Source organism: Homalodisca vitripennis, chromosome 2, assembly GCF_021130785.1.
Source record: "Homalodisca vitripennis isolate AUS2020 chromosome 2, UT_GWSS_2.1, whole genome shotgun sequence".
Lineage (NCBI taxonomy): Eukaryota > Metazoa > Arthropoda > Insecta > Hemiptera > Cicadellidae > Homalodisca > Homalodisca vitripennis.
This window is the reverse complement of record NC_060208.1, coordinates 2496221-2514750: the sequence shown is the minus strand read 5'-3', so window position 1 is coordinate 2514750 and position 18530 is coordinate 2496221. Positions and strand designations below refer to the sequence as shown.

The 18530-nt window shown below is 38.5% G+C and overlaps 1 protein-coding gene across 13 annotated transcripts in view; it reads left to right on the top strand.

The window, feature by feature from the left end:
- Positions 1–18530, top strand: part of LOC124356039 (neurexin-4) — a 142692-nt gene that overhangs the window by 34975 nt on the left and 89187 nt on the right. For all 13 annotated transcript variants that reach the window (XR_006921777.1, XR_006921774.1, XR_006921776.1 and 10 more), the window contains 3 exons: positions 892–998; positions 9775–9990; positions 15319–15415. Coding sequence is in view for 9 of the 13 variants with exons in the window: in XM_046807184.1 (XP_046663140.1) it covers positions 892–998; positions 9775–9990; positions 15319–15415 (420 nt within the window). In the remaining 4 variants the exon portion in view is untranslated. The remainder of the gene's footprint in view (positions 1–891; positions 999–9774; positions 9991–15318; positions 15416–18530) is intronic.

Genomic DNA, 18530 nt, shown 5'->3' with positions numbered 1-18530 from the left:
AAAACTTCCAGTCCACGTAGCTTCTGAACCATTAGAGATATTAAAAAACTCTCAATTGCAAAAATGTTTAATTTTTTAGAGTAGAATCTAAAAGCAACATAAAATACAGGGTGTTCCATAAAAGATTTTAAAGTTGCCCACCATATTGGAAAATGGCGGCCATCTTAAAAAAATTTGAAAGTGTATTCCTGAGTAAAACTTAAAATTGAGCAAGATCCAAATTTAAAGTGTGGTGCTGTCGTGTGATTAAAAAGTTAGCTATTGGATCACTTTAAAAAATCTCACACGATATATAATTATTTATATATATATATATATATATATATATATATATATATATATATATATATATGTGTGTGTGTGTGTGTGTGTGTGTTTGTGTGTGTGTGTGTGTGTGTTTTTTAGTGGGTGCTAAACATGCACATGTTGCAACCTACTCTCACTCAGTTAAGATTGGACTATTTGTAATCCATCATATGATGTTCTTTTAACAGTTACCACCTGTTTAGAAAACTTAAATTTGATTTAGAAGAAATGTCCCAATTCTACAAGGACAAAATATAATAATATCACTTTGCTGCTTGAGATGATATAAAACGGTTATTTAATACAGGGGAATTCCAAACTTGTGTCTGAAGAACACATAATGCATTGAGCTTATCAGGGAATATATAAAAATATGATAATGTTAAACACAGAGCTCTTGCACTTTTTCACAGTAAATGTGTCACAATTCTTTTACCTAGTTTTGTATCTTTAGTGTTTTTTCTTAAGTAATAGAAATCTAACATATTTCCAAAACTTGAATAGTATTATGTTGATATTTTTAATAAAATAGCAAACCTTTGTATTGACTGTGTGCAATGTTATATTGCTGTTGTTTTTTTCCAGCCGCTACTATTTTAACTTTCCGTGGATCCTCATATGTCTCATATCGTGTCTATGACTGGAAAGACAGGGTTCATTCTAGCATCAACAAGATAGGCCTGCACTTCAAGGTATGTATACAAGGTTTGTCTGAACATAGTCCAATCTCCATCTATCACCTGATTATCACGTAACTGGCCATCTCAAATTAGTCATGTAAATGGAGAGAGGGGCCCCTCCAAAACTGCTGCCAAGCTTCCATGCACTCCGCCAAGTCCGTCAGTCATAGTATTGTGCAGCATTGCATTTCACTATAATTGAACTCTTCAGCACAGAGTCTGCAGAATCTTGGTCATCCTGCTTCAGAGATCATATCTGTGGTAGAGAAAGCTTTGGATGTCAAATCTAGTGATGACACTAAGATGAAATAGTGGATTAGACGATTTAAGTTGGCTGCGTTTTAGTGGAGAGTGGCGAGATCTGGTAGACTTGTCAAGGCCAGAAACCCAGAAATGTAGTTCATTTTTGAATCTTCATGTAAAATTGTTGATAGTAATTTATTGTAAAGGCTTGCTGTGTTTTGTGTCACTATCCACTCAAATTCACCCTTTCTTTGAATTGTCAAAATCACTCTTTCATCGGAGTGACGCCCATAAACTTGTCACCAAAAACTGTTGTATCTTAAAGATGGTCTTTGAAACAGAGTGCCAAAGTCTTGCAAAGACTTCATGTTAACTCTTGCTCCAGACAATCATCAATCACAGTAAAATGTGACGCAAGTTCATGTAATAACATACGAAGCAGAGAGCTGCAACCCACTGACTGGGAGGAGCACAACAAATCATTCCTGGTAGCAGGTTTGGAAGGTTTCTACCTCTACCCCCGTAACCGATCTGAGATGGTCAGTCGTGTAATAATCGGCCAGCAAAGTGAGATCGGATACTCTACGAACAAATCTCTTATGTTGCTATCACTCTATAACCGATCACTCTTGTTTATTGTTCTGAAAAATCCATAAACAATAATCGATGAAAGTTGTGTCTCAGTGATGTAGAGTTTGTAATTTGGATCACAAATTAAACAAAACTTTATAAAGTTGGAAGACAACTTACTTCTATAGTAATTGATGGTGATAGTGGTATTTTATCACTTAAATCTGTTAATTTTATTTGGTTTTATTTGTTTTAAATTAAGTTTTCATACTTTTTTATTTTTCTTGGTGTATATTATTGCAATTTTGAATGCTGTATTTTTATCACATATTTAGGTATAGTACAGCATTACATGTAAACTACAACTACTTTATTATTTAATATTACTTTAGTATTTTGAGGTCCCACAATTCATGTATTGGTATTTTAGAAGTTCTATATTTTATTCATATATTGTTATCATTGTTATTCTTATTAATGTTACTTATGTTTTATATATTATTACAATAATATTAGTAGTGTGAAGCTGGACTTGATTAATTATTATTAGCTTCTTGTAATATAATATTATTTTATTTATGATTTTCCATTTCTTAGATTAGAAAGTATGAAATTAGGCAATGTGTTTTCTACTCTCTTTTTTACTACCTCAATAATTGTGACATAAAAAATTAAGTAATTGAATATTTAAAAAACTGAATAAATATTTATATTGAGTTACATCTAGTATTCAAATTAATTCTGAAATCAGTTTTATGCAAAGAACATTGTAATTAGACTTACTTTTATTTGAGTTAAGAGTTAAGATAAATATTCTTGTATAATTCTGACTACACCTCATTATTAGAAGGATTTGTGTATGATCCAGACATGGTTTGATGACGGCACTGTTCTACGCCAGTGGAGAGTCACCTGGTCACCATCACATCGCTGCTGTCATCTACTCACTCATGTTACAGAAGATAAATATTATTATATCATTGTGACATCAACTCATAATTAGAAGGATTTGTGTATGATCCAGACATGGTTTGATGACTCGGCACTGTTCTACGCCAGTGGAGAGTCACCTGGTCACCATCATATCGCTGCTGTCATCTACTCACTCATGTTACAGAAGATAAATATTATTATATCATTGTGACATCAACTCATAATTAGAAGGATTTGTGTATGATCCAGACATGGTTTGATGACTCGGCACTGTTCTACGCCAGTGGAGAGTCACCTGGTCACCATCATATCGCTGCTGTCATCTACTCACTCATGTTACAGAAGATAAATATTATTATATCATTGTGACAACAACTTATAATTAGAAGGATTTGTGTATGATCCAGACACGGTTTGACGACTCGGCACTGTTCTACGCCAGTGGAGAGTCACCTGGTCACCATCATATCACTGCTGTCATCTACTCACTCATGTTACAGAAGATAAATATTATTATATCATTGTGACAACAACTTATAATTAGAAGGATTTGTGTATGATCCAGACACGGTTTGACAACTCGGCACTGTTCTACGCCAGTGGAGAGTCACCTGGTCACCATCAGTGGTTAATTTCAGTGGGAACGCAAGGGAACGGCGTTCCCTTACCTCCCAAGAGTGCCGGAACGCAAGGGAACGCTTTTAAAACTACGAGTACAAGTTTTAGTTAAAAAAAATTGTAGGTAGGATCAATATTATGCTATGCTTTGTTTGCGAGTGACTCGTAAGCAGATAGTAAGCGCCCGTACAAGCAGTTGTGAGCTGTGCTGTGATGAGTCTTGCACGGAATCAGGCAGGAGGAAGGTGACGGGCGAGTCATCCTAGTTCGCGCATGCGCGGCTGCGCCTCTCAATAACAAAGCAATACCCACCCCACCCCCTTCCTTTCCCCCTCCATTCCTTCACCGCGCCACCGCCCCAGTGATCACAAGTGTGTTGACTAGTTGACTTGACCTTGGTGTGTTTCGCGTTTAAGTTACAAGTTGCATCGCATCCCATCACGCTTAAGTTCGTTTTTGAGGTGCAGGTCGTTGATTGTGTTCGTGTTTATGCTTATTAGTGCTGGTGCAGCTAAATAGTTTCCTAATTGACTATGACTACCAGAAAAATTGTTGATTTCTTTAAACCTAACCCTAAGAAACAAAAAGGTTATGCGAATAATGAGAACTGCAGTTCGGAAGCATTGACTACAACTTCAATTGTTGATCAAGATAAAAAAGAAGACGCAATCGGGATCAATGAGGATAATTGCGATTACCATTCCCCTTCGACTTCCTCGTCGGTCAAAATAGTATCCAGGTTGGTGGGTTTGGGATCTGATGCAGACGAAGCTAAGGTTAGTAATGAAAATAATGATTTTGTTAATAGGGGTGAACAGCCAGTTTGTTGGTCTGAAGAACAAATTGTTGAATTTAAAGCTAAAAATCCATGGTTAATTGTGAACAGAGAACTAGGTTGCAACGTTTGCCGTAGTGTGAGTACTCTAGGTGCAGAGAAAACGAAGGGCCTAAAGATTAGCGAAGAGTGGGTTTTAGGAACTGTTACCGCTTATGGAAACAATAAAAAAGACCAGCAATCCTCTCTTAGGAAAAAGATATTTTTACACCGTGGATCTCGAGCTCATTCTTTAGCTGAAAAAATACTCATTGAAGCTAAGAAAGATACAATGAAAAAAGCTGTTGCTTCTATGCATAAAGAGCAGCAGATTGTAACTGAGCGCATTTTCCGCACGGCTTATAAGCAAGCTAAACTAAATAGGCCATTTTTTGAGTTTGAAACTGAAATTGATCTTCAAATAATGAATGGCTTAGATATGGGGCGAATCCTACATTCAAATGTTGCTTGCTCCAATATAATTCATCATATTTCTGATGAAATGAAATCAGACTTGATAAATGGCCTAATCAAGTCAGACTCTAAATTTTCCCTGCTTTTGGATGAAGCCACTTCAGTTTCAAACAAAAATGCTTTGGTGGTTTATATCAGAACTGTTCTAAAGGGAATGCAAAACCCTATGACAGTGTTCTTAACACTTTTTGAGCTAAATAGCACAACATCAGCTGGTATATTACAAGAACTTTTAGACAATAGACAATAGACAAACTTCTTTATTAGCATATTCATCAAGAACAGTAATAGAGTCAGAAATTAGATAAACTTGTTTTGGAAAAATAATTTTTGAGTCCGATGATGCATCACATTTGAGAGCGATTGTTGAGTTCCAGTTGAGGCCTCCAGTCTTGGTTCAAGAATTCGTCAATGGTGTAGAAAGGCTGTCCAACAAGCAAGTCATGGAGTGCTTTTTTAAAAGGGTTACCCTGAAGCTCTCTTAATGGTTGTGGTAGATGGTTCCATAGCTTTCGCCCAATGTAGGTTGGTTTCTCCTCGAAAAGTGCTGTGCGGTGTATGGGTAGAGTGTAGCTTGTTGCATAACGTGTGTTGTAGTGATGAAGGTCCTTTCCAGTTTTGAGATTCTTCTGGTGTGCATACATGATAACTTCTTGGATGTATTGCGCAGTAACAGTCATTATCTGGAGTGTCTGGAAGGCATGTCTGCAGCTCTGCCTTGGTTCTAAGTCAGCCAAAACTCGGATGGCTTTTTTCTGTAGGGTAAGAACTCTATTAAGGTTTCCAACTGAGGAGCCACCCCAAACCGCAAGTCCATACCTCAAGTGAGTTTCTACTAATGAGTAGTAAGCTGTTTTGGCTGATTCCAAGTTGCTGATCCATTTAATGCGTTGAACAACATATATTCCAGATGCTAATTTTTTGCAGACATTGTTCACTTGCTCAGTCCAGGTTAGGTTTCTGTCCAGAATGACTCCAAGAAATTTTACATGATTTTCAACTGTTACATTGGCGATGCTGGGAGTAGTGTCTCTTTTCTTACTGAAATTAATTTGTATTGTTTTTTGTGGGTTTATAGCCAGGTCATTTGTTTTACAATAATTCAGAGCCTTGTTTAGAGAGGCTGTAGCAGCTGCACAAACACCTTCTGCAGTGAGATTCCTTATCAGGAGTGTTGTGTCGTCTGCGTACATTACACATGATGTATTATTATCTTGGGTATGTGTTGGGAAATCATTTACAAATAGAATAAAGAGGACAGGGCCCAGTACAGACCCTTGTGGAACTCCTCGGAGAATAGGAAGTGGTTTTGACTGGTGTGTTTTTGTAATTCCAAGTGTGGTTGTCTGTACCTCAACTACTTGGGTTCGTCCTGACAGGTAGCTTGCAAACCATTTATTTGCTGTGTCTGTGATTCCCAGTAATGTTAGTTTCCTTAAGATGAGGTCATGTCCCAAACAGTCGAATGCCTTACTATAATCGAGAAGAAGTGCGGAGATGTATTGTCCTTTGTCTATTTGGTCAATAATGTCTTCAATTAGGCTGATTATGGCAGAAATGGTAGATTTTCCCTTTGAGAATCCATGCTGGCAGTCGTTGATTAAATTTAGCTTCTTGAGGTGTGTCATAAGTCTGATGAGGACAACTTTTTCAATAATCTTTGAAAATGTAGAAATCAGGGAGATAGGACGATAATTTTGCACATCATTTGTAGATCCTTTTTTGTGCTTCGGGTATACTTTCGACAACTTTAGTGCAGAGGGAAACTGGCCTAGGCTGAATGATTTGTTTATTATACTTACAAGAGGTGGAGTCAGTTCTTTTCTGCAGTATTTGACAAGCTTAGATGAGTATTCATCCATTCCACTTGACTGTTTTGATTTAAGGGAGTTTATAATATCCCTGACCTCGTCATTGTTTGTTGGTGTAAGAATTAAGGACTCTTGGCAGATTATTTCTGTTCGAAGGTCAGGTGCATTTATGTCATGGTTCCCTATGACCTGTCTATTCTTTTTCAGCGTCAGCTCGGCTACATTAGTAAAATAAATATTAAAATGTTCAGCTATTTCCTGAGGGCTATCAGTCTCTCTGTTATTAATTTTAATATGCATTTGTGGATATTTTAGTTGGGTTTTTCCTCTTTTTTCATTGTTTATAAGGCTCCATAGGGCTTTACTCTTGTTATCAGCTGATTTGATGTAGTTTGCATTTGCGTTTTGGTTTAATTGTCTGAGTTTCTTGTCATAATTTTTCTTCCTTTCTACCATGATCTCTTTGTCTTGCACATTTCCTGTTGTTTCATATTTATGTAGAGCCTTTAGAAAGTCAAATTTAAAATTTTCTGCCTCATTGTCATAGGGGAAAGTTCTCTTTTTTCTTTTCTTAATACATTTCTTTTTGGGACAGGCAATGTCAAGAGACGCTTGTAGGATCCCTTGAAAGATATTGTATGCTGCATCTGAGTCACTAGCGAGATGAATTTGGTCCCAATTTTTATTGTAAAGGATAGATGTAAGCGTATCAAGGTTCCATTTACTGAAACATCTTTTGTAAGCATACTCTGACGAAGTTTTCAATTCAAAGCTGTGAATCCTGCAAATTTGTGCAGTGTGGTCAGAGAGTCCGGACTGAATTATGGCTGTGTCGATGTTGTCTTCTGGTAAACTTTGTGCATATACAGTCAATTGAGGTCGCAGTATTATGGGTGATTTAAATCAGTTACAAGCATTAGGTCTAAGCTTTGAATTCATGAAAGACCATATGATTGCTCTAACTTGTGATGGTGCTTCAGTGCTACTAGGCAAGAAATATGGCCTTGCTATACAGCTTACTGAAACGTTCCCCAACTTGTTCATTTGGCATTGTTTGAACCATCGTTTAGAGCTTGCCGTGCACGATTCCATAGAAGAAGTAGCTGGAATCAATCATTTTAAGATATTCATGGATAAAATTAGAAACATGTTTAGTTGTTCACCGAAAAACAGCAGGGTGTTGGCAGAAGTTGCTAAAGAACTAGAGGAGCAAATGTTGAAAATCGGCAGTGTTTTAGATACTCGTTGGGTAGCCTCCAGCTTAATGGCGGTGAAAGCAGTTTGGACAGATTTTAAAGCTTTGTACAATCATTTCATTGAAGCATCTGAAGACAAACAAAGCAATGTTCAACTTACAAAGGGCTTTGTAGTACATTATCTTCTACAACTTTTGTACACAACCTGGCATTGATGTTTGATGCTCTAGAAGAGTTATCGGATTTGTCCTTACAGCTTCAAAAATCAAGCCTCAACCTTATCCAAGCCCACAGTGATGTAACACTGTTAATCAAAGTGTTTGAAAACCGAGTTGAAAACATGGGTAGACGTTCAGTGGAAGCTAAAATTGCTATTGACGATTTGATGTTTCAAGATGTTAAACTTTGTGTAAGATCCAAGATACCCAGTATTCCAGAAAAACAGTTCTATCGGAGCCTCGCTAACAACTTGACTTCAAGGTTGCTATCATCATCTTCAAATGCGGCTGAACACTACACCAAAATCATGAATGACATCAAAGTGATCCACCCCATGTATTGGCCAAAAGACTTATCCATCACCTACGGAGAATGTGAGATCCAGCGAATCTGCGATAGATTTAAGATTAGCAGCTCTCAGGATATAATTAGAGACTTCAGACACTTCAAGCAGGGACTGAAGCCTATGTTAAGTGGAGAGATACCTACTATTCTAGAGTAACCGCCGTCGTTTAAGAAACTGATTTCCATCATAAATAGTATTGCAGTGTCTAGTGCTGAATGTGAACGTGGGTTTTCTGCAATGAATCTAATTATGTCTCCTCTTAGATCTTCACTCTACATTAGCACTGTTTGCGATTTATTGCGGATCAGGCTCCTAGGACCTCCTGTGGCTAGATACAATCCCGAGCGACACGTCAAAACCTGGCTGGCGAAGGGACACCATTCTGCACTTGACACCAAGTCAAAACAACGAGGGCAGAAAACTTACCATGAAGACAGCATTGCATTGTGGAAACTTTTTTCCTAAATCTGTTTTTTAAATATCTTTTAGAATTTCAGAACATTAAGTTTTCATTAAAATAACTAGCCTATGCCTAACTTATAGTTGTGTTCTGAACTCAAGTTTCTGAGTTCTTTTTTGTACTTACAGTTAGTTTTGTGTATTGTTGTTTTGTTTCTTTTGTAGTTTTCACTTTAAAATATTAACAAACAACTAAAACTAAGTTTACCAACAGTCTTGGCATTGCCTTACAATATTATACTACAAATCCGTACATATTTGTTATAATAACTAATAAGCAAATAAAATAATCAACCTTAACTTTTTAAAACTACACTAAATTTAAAAAAATGAAACCGTGTTACTCCACTCTGTGTGTCATTTATTTTGTGTGTAATTAAACGCTTCCTTTTCCTTTCCAAGAAGTTGGTTTATTTTGAATGTATTAATATTGTTTTGTACCCATAAGGTATGCAATTTTTTTGTAAAATATGCAAACTTGTAAAAAAGCTGTTATATTAACAAACATCCATTTACATATTAATATGTATTATTATTACTACTGTAATGTGTATAAATAAAACTGTGAATAAGGCTCAATTTGTTTTTATTTTACCATTCATTAAAAAATTAATATTGGCGAGCTTCATTGATTCAAACAAAATGGTCAATGAAATCAAACCAAATATTTCTGGGAAATTTAAAGTAGGCAACAAGGTGTTAATGGAGTAGAGTAGAGTAGAGAGTAAACTCAATAATTTAAATTCATGTTTTTATTTTCTTACATCCTAATCAAGCACCTTAAAGAAAATAAACAGCATTAAAATATCACTTGGTATTTTATAAAAATGAATGTATTATTATGTCTGGGTGGCCTAAAAACAAAGGTTTACAGTTATAATTTTCAAAAGTTTTCCTGGGTGAGGGCCCCCCTCCTTCCTGGGGTGTATTCCATACCCACCGGTCTGAGCTTCCCGCTTTAAGAGTTCCCACACCTAAAATTTTAGAAATTAAGCACTGGTCACCATCATATCGCTGCTGTCATCTACTCACTCATGTTACAGAAGATAAATATTATTATATCATTGTGACAACTTATAATTAGAAGGATTTGTGTATGATCCAGACACGGTTTGACGACTCGGCACTGTTCTACGCCAGTGGAGAGTCACCTGGTCACCATCACATCGCTGCGGCCATCACCAACGGCTCTGTGACTGTGGAGGTAGACCTCGGAGGTGACCCTGTGGTGGTACGGCTCGGTAAGACAGTCAATGATAACCTCTGGCACAACCTCACTCTTTCCCACCACCACAACAACGTCACAGTTCACTTGGACCAGGTAATTTCATTGTTTACGTATACTCAGTGGTTACAGATGTATCACTTAAAGTTTAGGCATGCTTTACTACATTCTATCATAGTTCTATGAGAATTAATCCTTCAGTTTATCTATGCAGCTTTTTTAAAAATTTCTTACAATTTTTATAAGCAGTGATAGCATCTCGAGAACTTATCTTTTCTATTCTCATATATTTCTTTTTGAGGCCACCACACAGTCTTATGTTCATTTTGTGTTTAAATAACTAAATTGTTGTGTATTTTGCACTCAGTTTACCAATATTCCTTGAGACAAAAATTTTAAATTATGAGTAGGCTACAATCACTCACTTATTTATTATTCAAATCTTATTTTACAATTATTCATTTATTAGAAGAAAGTTTAAACCGCATATAAATACAACTTAAATTTTAGATCATATTCTACAGTACTTGTAATACCGGTATGTTTATTTTATAAATAGAGTTTTTTTTGTGTAGATTATATTCTGAGAAACAATTATTCAAACTATTTTTAGATTTCTTTTAGATATTCTGTTGAAGGGAAATCACAAATACTAAGAAATGGAAGCTTGAGCAAATTGTCTTTAGTGGGCTGCCTTAACCATTATACTTCCATTATGAATCATCAGTGTTGAGTTTTTTTTTTTTTTTTTTTTTTTTTTCCTTCTGAGGGAAGAGGACACTTTGTCCCCGCACTTAGTCCTAAAAGGACCTTTGCGCCTCCCTTACTTTTATTTGTGCCCTCAAAAACCGAGGCTTTTGCAAAAACCAATCAGATTTAAGGGCTCCTGTTCTTTGATGTCCTTGGGGCTGAGGAGGTATGCTCCCAGGTATCTTTTCCTAGTCTCTACGATGGCAGGACAATCCAACCAAATGTGCTCCGCTGACTCCTCCTCCTCTCCACAGAGTCTACATTCGCTGCTCCGACTAAGGCCTACCTTCAAAAGGTGCTTTCTCAGAGGGCCATGTCCTGTCAACATTCCTAATATCAGTCTTATATCCTCCTTATTCTGGTCTAGGAGAGCTGTCCATCCTTTTGCATAAGGAGAGATAAACATTTTGGATATTCTTAAACCCGAGGCTCTGCTCCAATTCTTATATCTTGTCCTCTTTTCCCAATCTTTAACCAGAGCTTTAATGCTGGAGAAGGATATTCCACATCCTGGCTCTGGCCCCACCAATATGGATTCCGCTCCCTTTTTGGCGAGGATGTCCGCTTTTTCGTTTCCATGAATTCCTTCATGACCCGGCACCCATCCGAGTGTTACTCTATTACTTGTTGCTAGCTCTGCTAGGGCCTTCCTGCATTCCCAGACCGCTTTCGAATCAATCGAACAGGTATCCAGTGCCTTCAGTGCAGCCTGACTATCAGAGAGTATAAGGTATGATAATCCTTTAGTCCCCAACTGTGTGAGTCTTCTAGAACATGAATCTATTGCCATGACCTCCGCCTGAAAAACTGAGGCATGTCTTCCCAGGGGCACAGCCATGTCAACTCCAGGTCCATGTATTCCATATCCTGCCCTTGAGTCTAGGAGTGAACCATCGGTGTAAAACTTCAGGACTCCTTTTTTTGGGTAGGCCTCCCTTTTAATCCATTCCTCCCTACTTCCGATAGACAGTGTTGAGTTGAAAGCCTTTGGTTTCATCCTTTGAAACTAATTCCACAATGAAGAGGCAGCTTCTTGAAGCAAATTTTGACAAATGATGAGATGTTTTCTTTATGATCCTTACAAATAGTACAGATATTTTATGTTGGTAAAGGAAATTTTAAAATATAATTTAAACACAATCCCTTGTCCGAAACCACTTTCAGCACTTAATTGCAGTAACAGAAAGAACACCAGGTGGGGCAGTACATAAACCAAAGGTGTTAAAAAACACAGGAACACTATCCCGTGTTTTACGGAGATAGTGCACGGCTTCCCGTTAAAGGAACCACTTGCAGCACTTAATTGCAGAAACAGAAAGAACACCAGGTGGGGCAGTACATCCACCAGAGGTGTTAGAAATCACAGGAACACTATCCCTTGTAAGGAAGCACTTGCAGCACTTAATTTCAGTAACAAAAAGAACACCAGGTGGGGCAGTACATCCACCAGAGGTGTTAGAAATCACAGGAACACTATCCCTTGTAAGGAACCACTTGCAGCACTTAATTGCAGTAACAAAAAGAACACTAGGTGGGGCAGTACATCCACCAGAGGTGTTAGAAATCACAGGAACACTATCCCTTGTAAGGAAGCACTACCAGCACTTAATTGCAGTAACAGAAAGAACACCAGGTGGGGCAGTACATCCACCAGAGGTGTTAGCAATCACAGGAACACTATCCCTTGTAAGGAACCACTTGCAGCACTTAATTGCAGTAACAGAAAGAACACCAGGTGGGGCGGTACATCCACCAAAGGTGTTAGAAATCACAGGAACACTATCCCTTGTAAGGAACCACTTGCAGCACTTAATTGCACTAACAGAAAGAACACCAGGTGGGGCAGTACATCCACCAGAGGTGTTAGAAATCACAGGAACACTATCCCTTGTAAGGAACCACTTGCAACACTTAATTGCAGTAACAGGAAGAACACCAGGTGGGGCAGTACATCCACCAGAGGTGTTAGAAATCACAGGAACACTATCCCGTTTAAGGAACCACTTGCAGCACTTAATTGCAGTAACAGAAAGAACACCAGGTGGGGCGGTACATCCACCAGAGGTGTTAGAAATCACAGGAATACTATCCCGTTTAAGGAACCACTTGCAGCACTTAATTGCAGTAACAGAAAGAACACCAGGTGGGGCAGTACATCCACCAGAGGTGTTAGAAATCACAGGAACACTATCCCTTGTAAGGAACCACTTGCAGCACTTAATTGCAGTAACAGAAAGAACACCAGGTGGGGCAGTACATCCACCAGAGGTGTTAGAAATCACAGGAACACTATCCCTTGTAAGGAACCACTTGCAGCACTTAATTGCAGTAACAGAAAGAACACCAGGTGGGGCAGTACATCCACCAGAGGTGTTAGAAATCACAGGAACACTATCCCTTGTAAGGAACCACTTGCAGCACTTAATTGCAGTAACAGAAAGAACACCAGGTGGGGCAGTACATCCACCAGAGGTGTTAGAAATCACAGGAACACTATCCCTTGTAAGGAACCACTTGCAGCACTTAATTGCAGTAACAGAAAGAACACCAGGTGGGGCAGTACATCCACCAGAGGTGTTAGAAATCACAGGAACACTATCCCTTGTAAGGAACCACTTGCAGCACTTAATTGCAGTAACAGAAAGAACACCAGGTGGGGCAGTACATCCACCAGAGGTGTTAGAAATCACAGGAACACTATCCCGTCTAAGGAACCACTTGCAGCACTTAATTGCAGTAACAGAAAGAACACCAGGTGGGGCAGTACATCCACCAAAGGTGTTAGAAATCACAGGAACACTATCCCTTGTAAGGAACCACTTGCAGCACTTAATTGCAGTAACAGAAAGAACACCAGGTGGGGCAGTACATCCACCAGAGGTGTTAGAAATCACAGGAACACTATCCCTTGTAAGGAACCACTTGCAACACTTAATTGCAGTAACAGAAAGAACACCAGGTGGGGCAGTACATCCACCAGAGGTGTTAGAAATCACAGGAACACTATCCCGTTTAAGGAACCACTTGCAGCACTTAATTGCAGTAACAGAAAGAACACCAGGTGGGGCAGTACATCCACCAGAGGTGTTAGAAATCACAGGAACACTATCCCTTGTAAGAAAGCACTTGCAGCACTTAATTGCAGTAACAGAAAGAACACCAGGTGGGGCAGTACATCCACCAGAGGTGTTAGAAATCACAGGAACACTATCCCTTGTAAGGAACCACTGCAGCACTTAATTACAGTAACAGAAAGAACACCAGGTGGGGCAGTACATCCACCAGAGGTGTTAAAAACACAGGAACACTATCCCGTTTAAGGAACCACTTGCAGCACTTAATTGCAGTAACAGAAAGAACACCAGGTGGGGCAGTACATCCACCAGAGGTGTTAGAAATCACAGGAACACTATACCTTGTAAGGAACCACTTGCAGCACTTAATTGCAGTAACAGAAAGAACACCAGGTGGGGCAGTACATCCACCAGAGGTGTTAGAAATCACAGGAACACTATCCCGTTTAAGGAACCACTTGCAGCACTTAATTGCAGTAACAGAAAGAGCACCAGGTGGGGCAGTACATCCACCAGAGGTGTTAGAAATCACAGGAACACTATCCCTTGTAAGGAACCACTTGCAGCACTTAATTGCAGTAACAGAAAGAACACCAGGTGGGGCAGTACATCCACCAGAGGTGTTAGAAATCACAGGAACACTATCCCTTGTAAGGAAGCACTTGCAGCACTTAATTTCAGTAACAGAAAGAACACCAGGTGGGGAAGTACATCCACCAGAGGTGTTAAAAACACAGGAACACTATCCCGTTTAAGGAACCACTTGCAGCACTTAATTGCAGTAACAGAAAGAACACCAGGTGGGGCAGTACATCCACCAAAGGTGTTAAAAACACAGGAACTCTATCCCGTTTAAGGAACCACTTGCAGCACTTAATTGCAGTAACAGAAAGAACACCAGGTGAGGCAGTAAATCCACCAGAGGTGTTAGAAATCAAACACAGGAACAAAAGTTTCTCATCAAAATACTATTCTAATTTTAATTTTATTTTTAATTATTAAATAGTATGTATATATTTTGGTTAATTTTTAAGCATTTATTTTAATTTAAAATTTGTTATTAGTTAAGATCATTCACTGTACATATATCTGTATATTATGTGAGGTTGAGTGGTAGAGAGCGCTAAATAGCCCTAACTCCACCTCTTAAATAAAGGCATATTTCATTTTACATGTTTGAGTGTAAGTAACGATCTCGGGGGTTACCGTGCTCTACCTCTACATGTCATAGGCATTCTCTCTATGTGGCTTCCTCATGTTTCACAAAGTGTATTTACACGTATACAAACCATGCTATGGTCTGCCATTGCTTCAAAAATTCACCGCAAATTCTGCATGTTCAATTTTTTCTTTTTTTTCTTGATGTTTTGTACAAGACTAGTAGTTATCTGGCAAAGTGTTGTAAGAGTGAAGCTCCCCTCTGCCATAAATCACCTCCTTAAGTTTCTTTCCCATCTCATAATCTGGAATCAAGTAACTGTTAGAAGAAATGTATTAAGAAAACAACTATGACTATGTGATTGTTATTTGTTTGTTTTAACGGAATAATATTTTTTATGAAAACTGGAAAGCTGTGCAGTTATGTATTTTGTTTGTTCAGGTTGCAAGAGTGATACAGATTCAGAATGGCCAACCTCATCTATACATAGATCCAGAGATCTATATCGGGGGTGGGCCGGACCTGCAACAGAAAAAAGGTGCGTGTGCTAAAATTCAGAACTTGTTACTTCTTTCAAAAAACCTCAAAGAAAGTTTTGCCGTTAATTTCATCATTTTCCACATTACTATTCTAAGATGTTTTAAAAATTCATTTAATTGAAGATTTAAAGTTTGAAACTAAACAGAAGGATTTAAAAGTAATTCAACTCAATTTATCATTCAAAATAGGTTGCCCTCTTTGAAAGAGCTGTATAGAAAAGAATAGACATTTTAGACTATTGTGGTGATAGGCAGTGTCAGAGCCACCATCTTGGTATAGAGACACTCTAACCCTCAGAAGGCTACAGGCATCCAGCTGTGGTGACATGCAGACTGTGTCTCTCTTACTTTGTTTACTGTAAACTCTCCATGCTTCCGAGGTGTAAACTGTTATTGCATTTTTTTTAACAAAACACTACAAGTCTACAGAAATTTGTCAACTTTGTGATGTATACATGAAAGGAATAGTGAGTGAAAGCAAGTGAGCAATAGTGCATTGATCTCAAGATGGCTATATGAATGTTCAAGATTAGGATTATAGTGATAAGTGTAGCCTTTTGACTGATATAATAACATGTTCCCTACCAATGGTCACAGGAGCACTCTGTGGTGTGTGTGTCACCGTTGGACACTATAAGATTACCATGAACTATGGTGTTTCCCAGCATCATGATGCAAAGGTGTGGATGGGTATTGGAACAAAACTACAGCCTGGCATCTTATTCTGTCTCGTTTCTCCATGTAATGTTTCAAAATACTCCTATAGGAGCGTTTTCGGGAACCCTGATGTAGACTAGGAAGCTTTCAACACAAATTAGGTAACTTATAGTGATTTGGAAATAAAAACTCTGCAATCAATGTTGTACCGTTACTTCAGGGTGGTGTTTATGTAATTCCTCCAACGGGGACGTCATTCTAAAGCCAAACATGAAAATGTATGTTTCTTAGCACTCTGAGGCACGTTGTAGTAATTGTAAGAAAACCGCATACTCGCACATCGCTCTGTCTGGCTTCTTTATACGGTTTTTTCCGGACGCACTTCCAAAGTCATATTGGTCATTTTTCCTGGTCAGATATTGTCCAATCCATAAAAACGTTAAGTGGGAACAATCTGGGGCAGCCCTCTTTTATTGAAAAAAAAGTTAAATCAAAATTGGTTTAGTAGTTTTGAAGAAATTGGTAGACATAGATATAAAAAGGAATATAGAAAAAGGTTGAATTGTACAGTATAACCTCCTCTTTTTCAAAGGGGGTTAAAAATACTACTGTGATAACTGAAAAATTTTAGCACTACTAATTATTGTTTAACTTTTTAAAGATAAATTTATCAGTACTTTTTAAAAACAAGAGTGACATATCTCGGATAATACCATAGTGATGAATGGGTCAGTTGCAATATTGACTAATGGCCGCAATCAACTAGTTAGTGTTGTTGTCCATAGCCCGATTAGATAGACGTCAGTTCAGACATAGTGATGAATGGGTCATCAGACTAAGGCGTCAGTTCAGACATATATATTGACTAATGGCTGCAATCAACTAGTTAGTGTTGTTGTCCATAGCCCGATTAGATAGACGTCAGTTCAGACATAGTGATGAATGGGTCAGTTGCAATATTGACTAATGGCTGCAATCAACTAGTTAGTGTTGTTGTCCATAGCCCGATTAGATAGACGTCAGTTCAGACATAGTGATGAATGGGTCAGTTGCAATATTGACTAATGGCTGCAATCAACTAGTTAGTGTTGTTGTCCATAGCCCGATTAGATAGACGTCAGTTCAGACATAGTGATGAATGGGTCAGTTGCAATATTGACTAATGGCTGCAATCAACTAGTTAGTGTTGTTGTCCATAGCCCGATAGATAGACGTCAGTTCAGACATAGTGATGAATGGGTCAGTTGCAATATTGACTAATGGCTGCAATCAACTAGTTAGTGTTGTTGTCCATAACCCGATTAGATAGACGTCAGTTCAGACATAGTGATGAATGGGTCAGTTGCAATATTGACTAATGGCCGCAATCAACTAGTTAGTGTTGTTGTCCATAGCAGAGGTCAGATGTATGACGAGGCCGATTAGATGGACATCAGTTCAGACATAGTGATGAATGGGTCAGTTGCAATATTGACTAATGGCTGCAATCAACTAGTTAGTGTTGTTGTCCATAGCAGAGGTCAGATGCATGGCAAGGCCGATTAGATAGAAGTCTGTTCAGACATAGTGATGAATGGGTCAGTTGCAATATTGACTAATGGCTGCAATCAACTAGTTAGTGTTGTTGTCCATAGCCCGATTAGATAGACGTCAATTCAGACATAGTGATGAATGGGTCAGTTGCAATATTGACTAACGGCTGCAATCAACTAGTTAGTGTTGTTGTCCATAGCAGAGGTCAGATGCATGGCGAGGCCGATTAGATAGACGTCAGTTCAGACATAGTGATGAATGGGTCAGTTGCAATATTGACTAATGGCTGCAATCAACTAGTTAGTGTTGTTGTCCATAGCCCGATTAGATAGACGTCAGTTCAGACATAGTGATGAATGGGTCAGTTGCAATATTGACTAATGGCTGCAATCAACTAGTTAGTGTTGTTGTCCATAGCCCGATTAGATAGACGTCAGTTCAGACATAGTGATGAATGGGTCAGTTGCAATATTGACTAATGGCTGCAATCAACTAGTTAGTGTTGTTGTCCATAGCCCGATTAGATAGACGTCAGTTCAGACATAGTGATGAATGGGTCAGTTGCAATATTGACTAATGGCTGCAATCAACTAGTTAGTGTTGTTGTCCATAGCCCGATTAGATAGACGTCAGTTCAGACATAGTGATGAATGGGTCAGTTGCAATATTGACTAATGGCCGCAATCAACTAGTTAGTGTTGTTGTCCATAGCAGAGGTCAGATGTATGACGAGGCCGATTAGATGGACATCAGTTCAGACATAGTGATGAATGGGTCAGTTGCAATATTGACTAATGGCTGCAATCAACTAGTTAGTGTTGTTGTCCATAGCAGAGGTCAGATGCATGGCAAGGCCGATTAGATAGAAGTCTGTTCAGACATAGTGATGAATGGGTCAGTTGCAATATTGACTAATGGCTGCAA